Here is a 17,274-nt window from a genome sequence, read left to right as displayed (position 1 = left end):
TAATGGCCCCTTTACGCTCAGTAATGCAGAGCAGTGCTATGCGCTGGTTTGTGTTACTTTTATTTAATTTCCAGTTCAAAAAGTAAGTAAATAATGAAAAAAAATCATTTTGTGCAGGTCTGCTCTTTTTTAATGGCGCAGAGTCAGTGCTGCATGTTAGTAAATCACCCATGTTGTATGTAGTGAAATTGATTGAGGTGTTGGAGGATGGGTGAAGCATACAGTGTTGACGAAAGTTGGGATTGAGCACCGGAGAAAAGGGTTTTTCCTGGTGGCAGTGTAATTGCAGAAAGAAAAGAGAAGTGAATAAGTGGATAACTGTTAAAGGAATAACGGGAGAAGAAGGATCGAGAGAAAAAAATGTGCCAAGATGTAGGTGTGGTCCTGGCAAATAGGCAAGGGCCTTATTACAGTTAGGCAGCTGCGTTATTTTGTTGCTACAGATGACTAGAGCGGTCACAACTCAAGTGTGAGAGGAAAGTTAGGGACTGGTATTTAAAATGGATTGCAAGCTCTCATGTATTATAATATGGCTTGAGGTACCTTTGCCATTTTTTAATCAGTTGCATGTAACTTTTTTTGTAATTTATGTAAACCTATAAATTAATGTATCTCTAATCAGTCCTGAAAATAGTTTCCAATTTTAGAAGTTTAAGATTTTGTAAAGAGAGATCATCCGAGCATGGAACATTTACTTCTTTAAATATTTCCTTTTCGTGTTGCTTCAGAAAAGTTATTGAGTAATAACAGACGTTAGGAGAATGTGATTGTATGTCTTGCGGTCCTGTATACTGTTAGAAGTAGCTCCTTCCACCAATATTTTGTCTGAGAACGCTACAGAAGTGACTCTGAGGGGCAGATTTACTAACAGGTCATGCAACGGAATGCAGCAAGACAACTTGCTGTGCTGCATTGCCTGACAAGGAGAGGGCAGGACTGCACTGATTGCTACCAAGTGCCAACTAATGTTTCCCCTGGGGATTAATATTGATATTGAAATTGCAATACTTATGCAGAAAACCTTTCTTTAAACGAGAAGGTGTTACTATATAAGTTGTGTTTGTTCCATGGTGCAACGACTACCACCAACAATGGAGGTAGATGTTGATGTTTTTTTACATTTCATCACTTACCTGACAGCAAATTTTGTAACTATGTGTTCTCAATTTCAGGAAGGTACTAGGCATAGCCAGACTGATCCCATTAAAAACGAAACACTACAGCTTGAAGTGCTAGGCCACATCTTGTTTGTACCTACCACGAGAAGGTATAGTTTTAAAATGCAACCCAAATTGTTGTGAAGTACCAGGGTGTAGCTTTGCAGTTTAGAGTGGACTGCTGCTTGTCGAATGAGGTCAGATTGCTTGATTTAGGAGCAGTTCACTTTTGTTGAGGCCCAGCAGGTTTCAAAGAAAGTAACGGAAAGCAGCTCAGAACTTATATCTCAAGTAACGTAAAATATTACACTTCATTTATTTCCAGTACATGGCTGAGATTTAATTCTAAATAATTCCATAAACCACTGGTACCTGGATTCAAAGCACATATGTGTGTTGGCACACCTGAATCAAGAATACTGTTAGACAGGGCAAGCCCGAAACTGTTGGGTAGGCATGGTATCCTCACATACTGGTGCAGGTGGCACCATTACAGCTTAAAGATCTCCCAGTTAGTAGAACAAATAACAACACGGGCCGCAGACGCTCCTGCACCAGGGCAGGATAACAATGGTATCTTGGGAAAGGAAGTTAAAAAAAATTTGCCTTTTGTTGTAAAGCCTTCACTGACTTAGAATAGTAAAGAGCGCTCTTTGGTCAGTGTTACCACCCAAACCATAAATATGTGACACCACCATCCTGTATTCAAAGTACATAATTAAAAATCTGCACTGTGGCTACATTCATCAGCTTGCGGTAACATCTGGTATCAAAATTAAGAAAATCGAATGCCTGATTTATTACACCAGTTAACAGTAGGAAGTTCCCAGCCAGTGCTGGTAAGAAGTTCCCAGCTGCTATTCTGTGCGAAATATTCTAATTAATTTAGCACAATTAAATTAAACTGAAAATTACTCAGTGCTCCTACGTGCCTGCCCTATAGTGTATCTGCCATCCTTCAGAAGAAAACCTATCAACCCCCCTGTGACTGCAAATGTCGTCATGCTGCTCATTCATTGCTGAAGGACCACTCACCCCAGGGAATTGAAATGGGCAATTAGCATTCATAGACTTTCCTCAACTTCTAATGGAGAATGTTGTCTGACTGCCGGGCTAGATCGTGTCTATTTCCAGTCCTGCAGCAATCAGTGTTTTATAGCCATTTGTACGATTATTGTCTCGATTTTTGACGTTTCTTAGAAAAACAATGCCCGCTGAGCTCCAGTATCTCAAAGGGCACCTCTTTACAGTATCAACAAATCACAAAAACCTCAACACATTAATGTAGAAATAACATTTTTAATTTGTATTTTCCAGTCTCTTCATTTCCCTTTCCCCTCCAACAAACAGATTATTCAGGTCTAGAGGAACTGGTGCTTATTAGCTGAAATCCTGTGCTAAAGTAAACAGGAATGAGGACATTTTTGACTAAAATATAAGAACGTGTTTGCACATTTAGTTTTAAATATCTTTGAGTTGAGCTTTATTTGCAAAATAGTGTTACAAAACAAAGCTAGCATGAGCCTTTCTTTCCCATGATTGTAATACCATAGATTTAGTATGCCCTGTAGTAATTCCATTATTTGGCTGACTTCTGCTTTCTTTTGCGGTGGCATGGCATGGTGATGTCTCCCAGTGTGGCATTACGTGGGCATCTGTGGTGGATTCTCCTTTGTCCTCATTCAACTGGTGTTGATTACAGCCTTTGCTCACACCTGGAATAAGAACTGGTGAGTTTCCAATTGTCTGTAACCTTTCTCCTGCTACTTCTGGTCAGCGTACGTATTTTTCACATCCATGTTTGTTGACAGTGCAGTTACTTTAATAGTTCGAAACCCATGTGTTGTGTCTGTAACTGTTTAAATCAAATAATCCTATGTTGCATACTAGACCAATCATTGTTACACCTGGGAGATTTAATTCAACCTCCAGGTCATGTGGATATACCAGTGTAACATGTGGACCATGGAAATACACAAGCCTTCAGTGAACCTCTCCCAACTTTCCTGGAAGGGATCCAAGTTAGGAGTTAGCACTGCCTGCCAGATACTACAGTTATTTTTGTGGGTACTTCTCACCATTTCCTCAAAGAGATCACACACACAAAACAACTGGACTAATGTTAGTTGACGTTTTTACTATAAGCCACACTAATCAAGGATATATGCACTAAATGGTAGTGAATATTATAGTAAATGTGGCCGATAACACAGAAAGTAAATAATATGAAGAGAGACAGCATGTTAAATCCCATTCCCACTGCACTTTAGAGAGGTACAGTACATTGTCATATGCTGGTTTGGTACAGTCAAGCTGCCCTGTGCCCACAGGCCAGGCTTTCTCTGTAAGAGAACGGCTCGTTATCCGCTAGTGTGTTTGATAGTGGAGATGCAGGCTCCCTGGATTCCACAATGCATTTCTCTGCCTGAGGGAGCTGACAATTCTGTTTTTGTATTGTTTCACATGGCTATTGTAAAACACTGTCCCTGTGATTAAATAGGTCGTGAGTGAATTTAATGGGAATTCTTACAGTTCTACCTATCAAAGTCCATATAAAAGCACTAGGCCTAAGCTAAAACGATATACCTTATATGGCTTTGAAGGACCACAATCATAATACAAAACACATAGTCAACATATCGTTTCATAAATTATTTGCACAATCTGAGAAAATAGGAGTGAACAAGTCCAATATAAGATGTCGTCAGTCCTCCATGTGTTAAATTCTTTATTTTTTCAATTGTCTTTTCATGTCAAAGATTGAAGACAATCCCACAATTTCAGTCTCTTCCTTTTCATAAAATGTGCACGTCAATATAATGTCCGCTTCGATACTACCACAGCTAACACGTATTTCGCCACAAAATTGCTTCATCATGGTGGTGAAATCATCTTTGAATCAGAGGCCTCTTGCCCTGCTCTAAGTCCCCTTGAACTTGAAAGTGAGAAATGGGCTCTTCATGGGAAACTACTGGATAAAGAATCTCCGAGCTGCTTATTGAACTTGAGAACCACAGCATCCTTACATTTCGGTTGGTTTAACACAAGTGCAAACGTAGTCTGAGACATATTTAAAGTAGCTCCTTCTGAGCAGGAAGAAGGGCGTTTATATCACTTGTCTGAGCCTGTAACATTCACTGGATTTTGCTTGGTAATTTATTACTGTAATATATAAGCAGCATGTAAGCATCCAAAATAGAATAGTCTCCTCTGAACAATGAATCACATGGCAAATCTCCAGTGTGACAAAGCAAATATTTCATTGTGGATCAAGCAATATTTGCTTTTCTCCAGATTATTAATTTGTTACTTCAGATGATATCTTCTACTTGAACTTGAGCTGAAATTTTGATTCCAAAGGTCCTCCAATAAATGCAAAATGAACCTCATCACAAAATCCTTCATGTAACAAAACATTGATCTGGGATACTACGTGTGTTGGTGAGGGCAATCATGCCTCAAGATGAGTTATGCAGCTGGAACACAGTACTTTTTAATATGAAGACTAGAGAAGGTGTGTTTTCCATAATACATTGAGAGAAATGTTTGAAGAGAGGAATTGAACTCCAGATTAGCTCTCGAGGATGGCTTAACTAGTGGAGTCCTCGGGCGGTATGCTTAGAGGCCGCTCAAGCAGACAATTCACCCGATACTCAGTGCCCATCATTTTGCATAGAAGCCCATGACCAGCACTATTGAATGTTGGCGTGCTGAATACCGAGTCTGCTTAGTCTTGATTCCACCTCAAGCCTTTTTAATCTACCACAAGACCCACCCTCTCCGTTTAACTCACTCTTGCAGGTTCTTTTTCATCCATGCTTTCTCCTTTTGTCATATTGTTATATAGCTGCCTACTGTCACGATGTCCTTTCCTCGGGATCTGCACGCCACCGAACAACAGGCCCACCTTCCAGCGTCACCAACTCAGAAAGCTATTATAGCACAGAGATATGGTGAAGCCAGTCGGGGGGAAGGGAATTAGGGTAGGGAACAGCAGGGAGAGAGATCTGAAAAGGAAAAATGGTTAAGCATGTATGTATGTACTTGTTCAAAACTGCATTAACATTCAGTTATACATTTAGACAAAGGCGTCTCCATGAATGCAAGGGTTGAGATCCTTATGGAATAGACAAAGGCGTCTCTGTGGATGTAAGAGTTGAGACCCTTATGGAATAGACAAAGGCGTCTGAGTGTGTGCAAGAGTTGAGACCCTTATGGAATAGACAAAGGTGTCTCCATGAATGTAAGTGTTGAGACCCTTATGGAATAAACAAAGGCGTCTCCGTGTGTGCAAGAGTTGAGACCCTTATGGAATAGACAAAGGCGTCTCCATGGATGCAAGTGTTGAGACCCTTATGGAATAAACAAAGGCGTCTCTGTGGATGTAAGAGTTGAGACCCTTATGGAATAGACAAAGGCGTCTCCGTGTGTGCAACTGTTGAGACCCTTATGGAATAGACAAAGGTGTCTCTGTGTGTGCAATAGTTGAGACCCTTATGGAATAGACAAAGGCGTCTCCATGAATGCAAGTGTTGAGACCCTTATGGAATAAATAAAGGTGTCTCCGTGGATGCAAGTGTTGATAGAATCATGGTACTTCAGGATGCCATGAGTATTAAACAAAACTGGGCGTGGCCCTTCTCTGAATCATGGAACAAAAACAATTAGTAAAATCATGACACTTCAGGATGTCATGAGCATTAATCATAACTAGGCGTGGCCCTTCTCTGAATCATGGAACAACAACAATTAGTAAAATCATGATACTCCAGAATGTCATGAAATTTAGACAAAACTGGGCGTGGCCCTTCTCTGAATCATGGAACAAGAACTATTAGTAAAATCATGATACTTCAGGACGTCATGAGCATTAAACAAAACTGGGCGTGGCCCTTCTCTGAATCATGGAACAAGAACAATTAGTAAAATCATGAAACTTCAGGGTGCCATGGGCATTAAACAAAACTGGGCGTGGCCCTTCTCTGAATCATGGAACAAGAACGAACTGAGACCTCTGAACCCTGAGAAGGCAAGAGCTTGGACCATGGACATACTCTGAACATCAATCATGCAACTACTATGAATTCAGTCTAGAAATTCGCAAAGACTTAAATATGTATCTCACGTATCATCAAAGACTTAAATATGTCTCTCACATATTATGCTTCCAAAAACAATGAAACTATGATTTGCTTTTCTTTTAAATGTTTTTACATTTGCCACCTAGGCCTGAAAGTTTTACTCATGTAAACTGAAGTGCCTTGATTATTGGACCAAGGGCACTTTACTCATGTGAACTGAAGCGCTTTGATTGCTGTGCCAAGGTAGCTTTATTCCTGTGAACTGAAGTGCTTTGAATGTTGTGCCAAGGGCGCTTTACTCCTGTGAACTGAAGCGCTTTGAATGCTGTGCCAAGGTCGCTTTACTCCTGTGAACTGAAGCGCTTTGAATGTTGTGCCAAGGGCACTTTACTCCTGTGAACTGAAGCGCTTTGAATACTGTGCCAAGGGCGCTTTACTCCTGTGAACTGAAGCGCTTGATTGCTGTGGCAAGGGCTCCTTACTCCTGTGAACTGAAGCGCTTGATTGATGTGCCAAGAGCGCTTTACTCCTATGAACTGAAGCGCTTTGATTGCTGTGCGAAGGGCGCTTTACTTCCTGTGAACTGAAGCTCTTTGAATGTCGTGCCAAGTGCGCTTTACTCCTGTGAACTGAAGCGCTTTGAATGTCGTGCCAAGTGCGCTTTACTCCTGTGAACTGAAGCGCTTTGAATGTTGTGCCAAGTGCGCTTTACTCCTATGAACTGAAGCGCTTTAAATGTCGTGCCCGAGGCGCTTTACCAGTGTGGCCTGAAATGCTTTGCTCTTTATGATAAGGGGCGCTTTACCTTAAACTTGGATTCAGCAAGGCCTTATCGCTACAAGTACGACCTACTTGTTTTTTAATGCACCATGGAAACAAGGATACTTCGGTTGGATGACACTCTGCCATTCCAGAACGCTGCTCTTCTCCAGAGAAACCCCCACGAGGTCTGGCTGCATCGAAGTCTTCAAAATAGTGAGCAACGTCCTTGGGTGTGGCTGGGCTTTATAGGCCTGCCACACCCCAAGATGGCTGCTGCATCTAAAAACATGGGAATTGTAGTCCCTTTATGGAATAGCACTGATAAGTGCATCTTGTCCACCAATGACCTGAACCTGCCGCTCTATGAGCTTTGCCACAGAGCAGACGACGTCGATGGCCACCTTTGGAGCAAGAGGGGATGACAAGTGGTTCGCAGAAAGCGCCGCAGAGCGGAGTTTCGGGCGGGACCTGGGCCGCGCATGGTTCTATTCCTGACACCTACATCATGTAGCAGTAGCGGTCAACATTAGCCAGTAAACAGTTTGAAGGGGTCTTAGGTCATTATCGAATGATGGGCAGATGCATGGTGGGCACCAACAGAAATATTGTGATAACACACAACACACATAAAGCTAAGGGTGCTCAAATCCCTTATTCTTCTTAGACAGATGCACTATCACCCATTTTAGTCATGAATGTAGTATACACTTTACCCACATTTTGAGTAGTCTCTCATAATATTGTTATTCAGTCGCACAACTACTGTGTTTGAATTGAATCAGAAAATGAAATGATATGGTTGGGCTATTTGGTAGCTATAATCTTTCATTTTTAAAATGCTTAGGTTCCCTATCAGTAATCTGCAAATTGGTGTAAAAATAAATTAGATAATTGCTTTATGCTTGTATTATGTTTCCTTCATCTGTTAGATAAACAAATAGTATTCTTTGACTTCAATGCTGTTTGTGCGGATGTCGCAATTACAAGTGGTTCAGAGCTTTCTGACACTTGTAGTTTTCTACAGATAAATAGTGAAGGTCAAACCTGTCAGAATTTACCAGGAGAAAAGGTGGAGGTGAGACAAGAGCAGCCTGTAGACATCTCTGTTTGCTCAGCATTTTTCATGGAATAGTACTAAGGGCAATATAACTTTGGTTGTTAATGCTTTTAATGGAGAGATCTGTGATTTGTCTAGTCACAGTATTGACTCTCCATAAAGTAGCATAGAGGGTTAACGTTCCTTCTGTAAAGCACCATGTGTAACATGAGGGTCACAGATTTGTAATTTAACTAACTAACTCTGTGAGTAACTGCTTTTGTCACAGCTATTTTTTTGTTGCTTGCAGTTGATAAGTTACAATCCTTCTAATGTATCACAGTGAGTTATGACCTGCGTCACAGAGTTGCCTGCAAACTGCAATGGATAGGTTTAGAACCTTATTGTTTTTTCCATTAGTCTTTTGCTATTCTACGGTTGCTAAAAAGAGTTCCTTTGGGAAATAATTCTTATTCTTATTAGTATAGACATCCTCAACTACATTTTACTAACATTTTGTGCAGGGTTTGCCTCAGAAAGGTGATGCAAACCTGACACAATATTTTTGGGATTCACTTTCCAGTGCAAATCCTGGTTTGCATTGCAAAGTAGGACTAAGGTACTGCAAAGTAGAGCTATGCACTACTACTTTGCCCTATTTTGTGCCAAGTGGGTGTACCTGGGTGGTATATGGGTGTTTCCATGCAACCACCCATGGATTTTGACGCTAATATACAGATACTGATATTGATCGTAGGAATTTCCTTAAAAAAATTACAGCTCATTGAGGCAGACATAACATTGTAGAGAAGTTGTATTTTCTCCAAACGTTTCCCGCTTTGTATGTGTGCTGCACTGTACAGCACACATACTAAAAGTGAAAAGTTTTAAACTTTGTCAGAGCATAATATTTTGTACTTGACGTTTTCCCTTCCAGTGCAAAACATATGGCTGACTTTACGCTCACGCTTTAATGTAAGGCAGTCTAAAGTGCGCCAGCACTAGGGAAAAGAGCAACAGCACTATATCATACTGGATATAGTGCTGTTGTCCTCTCTTCCCTTCCCACAAATCAGCGACTTTGGTTGCTGTGTTGAACTGTAATAAAACGCAGGGCTTGATTTATATGTTGACAGAGAGGAAACTCCACTAAAGTGGTGATTTAGTTCCCTCTGCACCAACATAATGGTCCACCTGCTCGATTTAGCGTTGGACAAACCATAGATTTGATGACGGCATAGACTACTCCATTTCTGTTGTGGTCAAACACCTCCGATGGGCTGACGGAGTAAGGGCCTGCGAAAGCTTGCTATATGTAGGCCCACCTAATTTAGCTGAGTGGACATACAGACGATCTTCAGTGCCCATCACCATCATGAAAAACCTGGCAGTAAGGGGCATTGAAAAGTGCTCAGTCTCCCTCACCATGGGAAGAAACACCCATTGTGAGGGGGGAATTGTTTTTTTTTTTTCAGTAACAATCGCTCTTTGAGATTTTCTTTTTGTAAGTAAAAAAATGTACATTTCTACATTTCCGTCCATCAAACTTACAATGCATTTCCAGTAACTGCTGTGACAGTGGTTCCGGAAAATAAAAGCGACGTCCAAAAGGTCAGTGGACATCTCTAAATACAGCGGGCGAAGTACTCTAGTCATGGCAGGAGTAACTTCACCAATGCAACGGTAATTACTCAGTCCATTGATATATAAATTAGCCCCTTAATACATCAGCCCCTTTTGTTTCTCTAGACCAACCACTCATAACATATACTGCCTAACAGTATGGATGACGTGACTCCTGCACCTTCTATCTCTCATTGTCTAATTCAATATTTCCTATGTGTTGATTTACACACTTGTCTCATTCATGCTCTTTGAACACTGTGTGTGTAAAGTAAATCACTTTGACATCCTACATTTGGATGAGAAGCTCTACAAACAAATTAATGTGAGAGAGGTGGTAAGGAAAGATGAGGGGCAGTGCTGGAGGATGATAGTGTGGACTCTGTGAAGAGTGAGGTCATCGGGACAGGGGAAGTTGGTGTCAGCAAAGATGGTCGCACTGGTCACCACCAACCCTAAGATGCCCTACTGAGGTAAGGATTTTGGTGCAGTAGGCATGCTTACCCCTCTTATTGTGGGAAACTCATAATTTAAGATACAAGGAGTACACATTTTTGCCAGTGCTAACCACCATCACTAAGGGTGTCACTGCATGTTTAAAGTTACATGGATTTCTTTCTGATTTGCATGTGATTAAAAATAATGCTGTGGTCTGTGCAGTTGAGTCTACATGTATTCCTTGTGCCTTCACTTAGGCCTGTGGATTGTCCACACACAAGAAAATATGCAGTGTTAAGGTCCTCATTACGACCATTTCAGACTGTCAGGGTTGTGGTGGCGGTCTGACTGCTGGCAGAGATGGGGTGCAGGGAGCCCCAGGGGGCACTTGGCAGGTGCCCCCAAGGCCAGCCCTTCGTGTGCTTTGCAGACAGTGAACAGCTTGACAGGTGCTGGTGCATCCTACGCACTGCAGCATTGCCACCTTTGTGGGCTGTTTCCCGCTGACCCAGCAGGAAACTCCTAATGAGGCCCGCTGGGAGGTGGCCACACTGGCAACAACCTAACCGCAGGAGTTTGGCGGTCGGCCTTTTTTTCATCCGCCAAACTCGTAATGACCCCCTAAGTGTCGTAGTAATGTGCATTAGCACCTCAAACTTTGTTTTCTTCTCCAGGAAAACATGTTTTGGTTAGACAAATGTATTCCACTTGCTTCATTAAACACAGGAATGGTTGGTGAACTTTTCTGCCACATTAGCACACTTATTCAGACTTCTTTTGGGAGTAGATTTACAAATGCAAAAAATGGAAAAAAGACTGAAAGGTTTTAAACACTGGGTGTACACATAGCTTCATGTAACTCTGTTCAAACTATTCTTGTTTACAAAATCTGCAAACCTATTTCTTATTTAACAACATTTAGAAAGTAAAGCAGGCTCTTTAGGTGGGGCAGTCGCTTTTCTGATAACTAGCAATTGATTTTCCTGACTTTTCCTAACCGCATTTAGTCATATATTTTCCCTTTTGCTTTTTGATGAAGAGGCAGAGACACCCTCGCCCTTCATACATACATATTTGTATCTTATAAGTTCTGAGCAGTATCCTTCTTCCTGAGTGACCACAGTTATGCGTTTAGCAAAGTGGGTGGTTGTGCTCTCTTTGTCTATTGCCTCAGGATATGGAACACAATTAATAAATAGATTGTTTGCCCCCAGTTTTAGGGGAGCACCTTAAACCATTGTAGGTGCAGGATGGTATGCATCTTTAAGATTCTTTCAGGTTAACTACTGAATATATAAAGGATTTCCATTTAAAATCTGTGTTTGTGAATCTACATTCTGTAGCTAGTGTGAAAATCGAGCATTGGTTTGCTATCACAGAATTAACAAGCATTTGCAATGCAATGGGTCTCGCATTTCCTCAAGTTACAGCTATTAGCACTGTAAACTCCTAACCAGATTTTTCTTGCCACATAAATTGAAAATGAAAAGTAAAACAGTTTCACATAAGCGAGCCGCTTGAAAGTGCCACGCCATGAGCGTGAAGGAGACACACAAAAGGAAAAAGAATTTCGCTTGCAGTAAAACGTATTGACAAAAGTGCAATTAGCCATGTAACAGGGTCGATGACCAAGGCGGTAACCAAACCGCACCAAGAAGGGGCAAATGTAATACATTTACCAATGATAAGAAAGGATTTTTGAAGGGCGATCCCATAAACGAGGGATAGTGATGGGTGTGAGGTGGGTGTTCTTTTAAAGCCCGAATAGATAACAACACATCGGAAAAACAGCGCTTGCGATGCTGTGCTCAACTTAAAAAGGACACTCCTGTTGAAAACATATCAACTCTTATGATATGAGATATCCTGAAAATTCTGCTTGGATCCGTTCCTTTGGGATCTGCACTTGTCATAGAACTCTTACTGTGTGGTAAGACTGCTGGTTTTCGGGCAGCAGCACCACCCTTTGTGGGCGGCTGAATCATTCCCTCCCTGGTTGGAAACTGTTAACCTAACCATTTCGACTAGCTAGCAGCACCTCACCCAAACCTAGGAAGTATAGGTGATTAATGGCAGCCTAGAAAATATGACACTCTGAGAACAGGTCTGATGTAATAATGCGTCTGCGAATCAGGTCGTTTGTGACCAGAAAAAAGCATTTCTGGATTTACAGACCCCATTTTGGGATTCAGTAATCCATTACCAAATCACAAAATGTTTTTGGGAGTTGCTATTAGAAAGGGTCGTGTCAAGGGCATCCCTTCCTAATAGACAGTTGCAATGGTATGTAGGATTGCTTTGCGACCATGAATGCAGTCGCAAAACAAAAAGTTACCACAAACTTGAAGTTGGTGGTAACCCATCTGCAAACAGATTTTGTGAATAGAAACGAAAATATTTTTTCAGAGCAGGTAGTGGTCGCACAGACCACTGCCTACTCTGAAAAAATTAAAAGAGAACTTTTCATTTTTTTGTTTGGAATGCATCCTGTGTTCTTTTAAGGAAAACAGACTGCATTAAAAAAAACTGCTTCATTTAAAAAGCAGTCACAGACATGGTGGTTTGCTGCCCCGACCAGGCCACCATTCCTGTGAGTGCGGCCATTCCCAATTGGGTTGCAAATTGCGACCTACCTCATGAATATTAATGAGATAGGTCATTTACAACCCCATTGGAAATCGCTGAATGTGTCTGAGACACAATTGTACATGTCATTTTGCGAGTCTCTAGTTGTGATTTGCAATGAATCGCAATTAAATACTCGCAAAATTAAATAGCATTACATCTAGCCCTAAGTGTCGAAGGCTGGCTCCACCCTCTTGTGGCGGCAATACTTGATAAAGTATCAGGTACAGCATTGAGCAGAGGCACAGCGTGGAATGTCATGCAAAGGAACTAACAACAACATTTCCACATATTAGCAGCTGATTACAAAAATAAAACATCCCTGCTAAAAGCAAGTCATGCTAAAATGAAATGAAATGAATAAATCAAATAAAAGCATGTAACTAGGTGAATGCGGCACAGGCCGTAGGCTTAAGCTAAAACAAGTGTGCCCAAGCAAGGTGCTAAAATGAACCCACAGCACCCTCCCCATTGTCGGGACAAGAATGCAGTGTCCAAGCTCTAAAAATAAACGACAACTAAAATTACGACACCAAAAACCCAGTAAAACATACATTAACAAGATAAAAATCTCATAGTTGGCAAGCAAATCAGGCCGAAAGGCTGGCCAAATTAAAAGGACAATTTAGAATTCATAAAAAATGCATTAGGTCATATTTAACAATAGTCACTATCCTGCAGGGAATCTCTGAAGTCATCAATGGAGATGGAAGCCAGGAAGGACCCCACTTCCTCAGCCAGTGAGGTGACCAGCTCGTTAGAGGTCAAATCCACAGAGCACACATGCAGGTGCCTCAGCCACAGGGCCGGCCCAGGAGGCAGCATTCCGTGCAGTGCCAGATGTAGAAGCATAAGGAGCCGAGACATTCACAAGGGATGGCTCATAGGATGCCTCGCATACCAACCGCAATCTCAATGGACAGGTCCGTGAATGAACCCCCATTGAGAACATTAACAGATCCATGTCCAAAGAAGGTACGAACTCCATAACAAGACACACCTCCATTGCACATTCGAAAAGGCACCACAAGCAATAGAAAATTGGCTGCACACAGGTGAGAACCGGTCTGAATGACAGTGACCAATTCAATTCACATTCCTCCGCCAGTGATGCTCCAAAATACTGCATCATGCGTTCACGACACAGTCTGGCTGGTGGGAGTTCCATCACTCCACTTTGTTGAGATGGGACTGCCATTGCAATTAGAAAATAGCAACAGCAGAATACTGCCAATTAGTGCATACGTTATTGGGAATCCACCAAAGACACTCAAAAAAAGTGAGTGGCTGGCTGAAGGTATAACTCTTTACACGGCCTGTAAAGTGTTGACGAAGCCAGAACCAACAGCCTTAAAAAGTGCACAATCCCCACAGCTTTAGATGCATTAGAAATTCTGCTCACCAATTCTCAAAAATGTTTGGGGAAGTTGGTACTTAATAGGGACTGTATCTCCGCAGATGGCCTTTCAGGTCACAGCTCTCTCGGACAGATGTAAGATCCACGTGTTTTGAAATAAAAGAACCTTCAGTCTGCTCAGCTTGTCAAAATTTACATTCAAAGTACTGATATAAGGCCACAATTCCGCTACTTTTGTCTCATGAGTGAGGGAGAATAACACATTGCCGCAGCAAGTTAAAATTTGAGAAACCAAAATCATGTAGATGATTCCGGGTTTCATACCACAGCAGCCTTTATCACTCAGCATTAAATAACTTCAATTTGAAAGCATTTGAAAGACTGGGTGAATCAAAGAAGCAGGAATACCCTTAAGACAGCAAGTCAAGTTTGCCACGGCCGTATTATATGCACTGTGCATGGACACCTGTTTACAAATCATAGAATGACTTACAGAAGTCTCACTTTTACTTCTGCTGAGAAACCTCTGCCTCACCATTCAGACATCTGTAATCGAACGGTAACTCCCATACCTTCTGCATGTAATTGTCTCCTAAACACTCAAATCTGCCTACAGGAAAATGTTTTAAACATGAAGTGAATTGGTAAGTTGAAATGTGCAGATTAATCACTCCATGTATTAGCCATACTGATATTGGAATTTCCACCACAGTAAAAGGCAACTTTTCTAACTTGTCGATGTTAAGCATGATGTAACTAGCATCTTTCTTAGCTATTATCTGTTGCTGTTGTGTCAAAATAAATGCGGCAAATACCTCTTTAGAGTTAATGTGCTACTCAGGCACGTGGCCACCTTTAAGAACCTGTAGCGTCCAACCCAACTGCATAATGGACGTAAGCTGACTGTGGCCATGGTGTAAAAGTGACATATAATTTTGAATGATGTCAGTTGCAGATGACACAATGTTATTTAGTGTGTAATTACGATTAGACAATATATTCATACCATTATTGACAACGGCTACAGCCTTCTCCTTTTTTTTCCTTATCAAATTGCCGTAACTGGGCTGCAGCTTCCATTTGTGAAAGCTTCCACCTTTCATTATATGTTGCATATAAGAAACATTTTGAGCATGGCTTTGTAGGACCTAGCAAGAAATCTTGTAAGTCTACATCGTCAGAAAGGAGACTAAGGTGTCCTTTCACAGCTGGTAATATGGAGGATCGTAACCATTCTTGGCACAGTTTGCCCATGCTGTATGTTGTGACAGTACCTGAGTGTTGTGTGGTGATGTAGTAAGAGTCTGGTTGGCCGCTGTAAAACCCCGTATGGAGTTCACAAAACGCGCAGGACAACCATTTGTGTCCACTGCGCACGATAACCACCCGTTGGGACTTCAAAGTGACAAATTAAATGTACCTTTCTAAACCCAACTATTTAGGTGTTCAAATTTTGCAGGTGTGGGAATACTGAGCGTGTTCAGTTCTTTTATTTTTGTTAACCCAAGACAAGTTGTTTGCGGGATGGTGTAATTTAAAAAAACATTTGTAAAGAAATAAAGCACTCTCTAAATAAAGCTTCCCTACCCTGTATTTGCCAATCTAATGTTCCCACACACTCTTTAAATCAATAGATTTCTTCCAAAACTCATAGCCCTCAATAGCCAACTGGGAAACAAAGGAATCTGAAGTAATCAATTTGGAGTCAGTTAGCAATATTTTTCTCGCCTTAGAGGAAGGACCATGCCCAGTGAAATATGCAAACTTATCTACGTATGTTTTAGAACTCCCTACTGGTGGAGTTGAACAATGTTCCCATTGTGTGTAATTATAAACTACTCTTGGGGTACCAGCTTGGTGCAGAAAATGATGTCCGTAATGGTGATAACAAAACATTTCACATAATTTGTAGTTGTCATATACAAATCTTCACTTTCAAACACAGTGTAAAATTCAAGCTCAGATAGCATAGAATCAACTATTTTTACATTCTAGTCATCAGAAACAACCTACGGTGTAATAATATAATATCATTAAGGGATCGTTGGAAAACATATGGAATTTAAATCAATTCAGTAGGACCAAAGATATCATATGGCACTTTATCCCAGACAATCCCATCAGGAACTGGAACAGCTGAAATGTTCAATAGCGACAAGTCTCTTTGGATAGGTAAGGCTTTAAACCCTCATCCACGAGTTCAATAGCAGAGCGTTCAGGAAGATAGAGATCATGTATCAGTAGAAAGAAAACAATGACAAAACCAATCCAAAGCAGGAAGGCAAGCAGAGTCAGTAGTATCCACAGATAGTACCATGGACGGACCAAGTACTTATTTTTAAGCCATGTGAAAGCTTACATGCTCTTGATACAGATCATGAATGTTGGCAGAGTAATCAGAAGCAGTCTGTACAAAAACTGGAGGTGGTGCAGAACTGGTCGATGTACCCAGTGGTGGTGTATAATAAACGATTCATCTGTTTACATTGCATTGTAATAGTATATATCTGCATCTTTGACATTTCTTGTCAGTGAAGTAGTGACAGGAATCAACGAGGAATCAACAAGAGTTCATTCTCCAGCCTCCCCAAGCTCGGGGAGACAATTGTAGCAATGTTGAGTGCTTGAAGAGGTGTATTCAGTGGATTAGTGAGAGAGGCAAGGGAGTTACTGAGGAATCCTCTTGGTCTACTGTGCAGGGATGACCACATGGTGCCGTTTGGGCCATGATAGACAACACTCATTCTTCACAGGTATCCTTTCACGAACCCAAGTGTAGGAGTCCAGCCTGTGGTTGGGGAGGCAAATCCCTCATTCCCAAGGTGGTGGCATATGCGGATGAGTTTTCATCACAGAATTGTCATGTTTCCTGTAAGATAGTGACGCATTCATTCATGTCAAAAGATATGTCTGCCGCCACTGCACCAGGGCCATAAAGATCTGGAACATACACAGGTATCCCGAACTAGACCTCATAAGGGCTACGTCCTCCCAAAGACCTCCTGTGCAGATTATTTAGTGCTCTCTGGACCCCATATAGGTAGTGAAGCCACCTGCAACCAGGCCCTAATACTCTTGCTTTTGAGGATTGCTTTAAGACTCGGTTCTTCCTCTCTACAACTGAATTTCCCTCAGGATGGTAAGGTGAGAAATAATGCACCCCAGCACCCATTACTGCCATGGTGCCCCTGGATG

General features: G+C 41.4%; 1 protein-coding gene across 1 annotated transcript in view; it reads left to right on the top strand.

The window, feature by feature from the left end:
* Window positions 1-17,274, top strand: part of SERINC4 (serine incorporator 4) — a 251,852-nt gene that overhangs the window by 57,514 nt on the left and 177,064 nt on the right. Inside the window, exon 5 of the mRNA XM_069222637.1 lies at window positions 2,794-2,887. Within this exon, the coding sequence (XP_069078738.1) occupies window positions 2,794-2,887 (94 nt within the window). The remainder of the gene's footprint in view (window positions 1-2,793; window positions 2,888-17,274) is intronic.

This window comes from Pleurodeles waltl, chromosome 3_1, assembly GCF_031143425.1.
Source record: "Pleurodeles waltl isolate 20211129_DDA chromosome 3_1, aPleWal1.hap1.20221129, whole genome shotgun sequence".
NCBI classification, from domain to species: domain Eukaryota; kingdom Metazoa; phylum Chordata; class Amphibia; order Caudata; family Salamandridae; genus Pleurodeles; species Pleurodeles waltl.
This window is presented reverse-complemented; position numbering and strand designations above follow the sequence as displayed.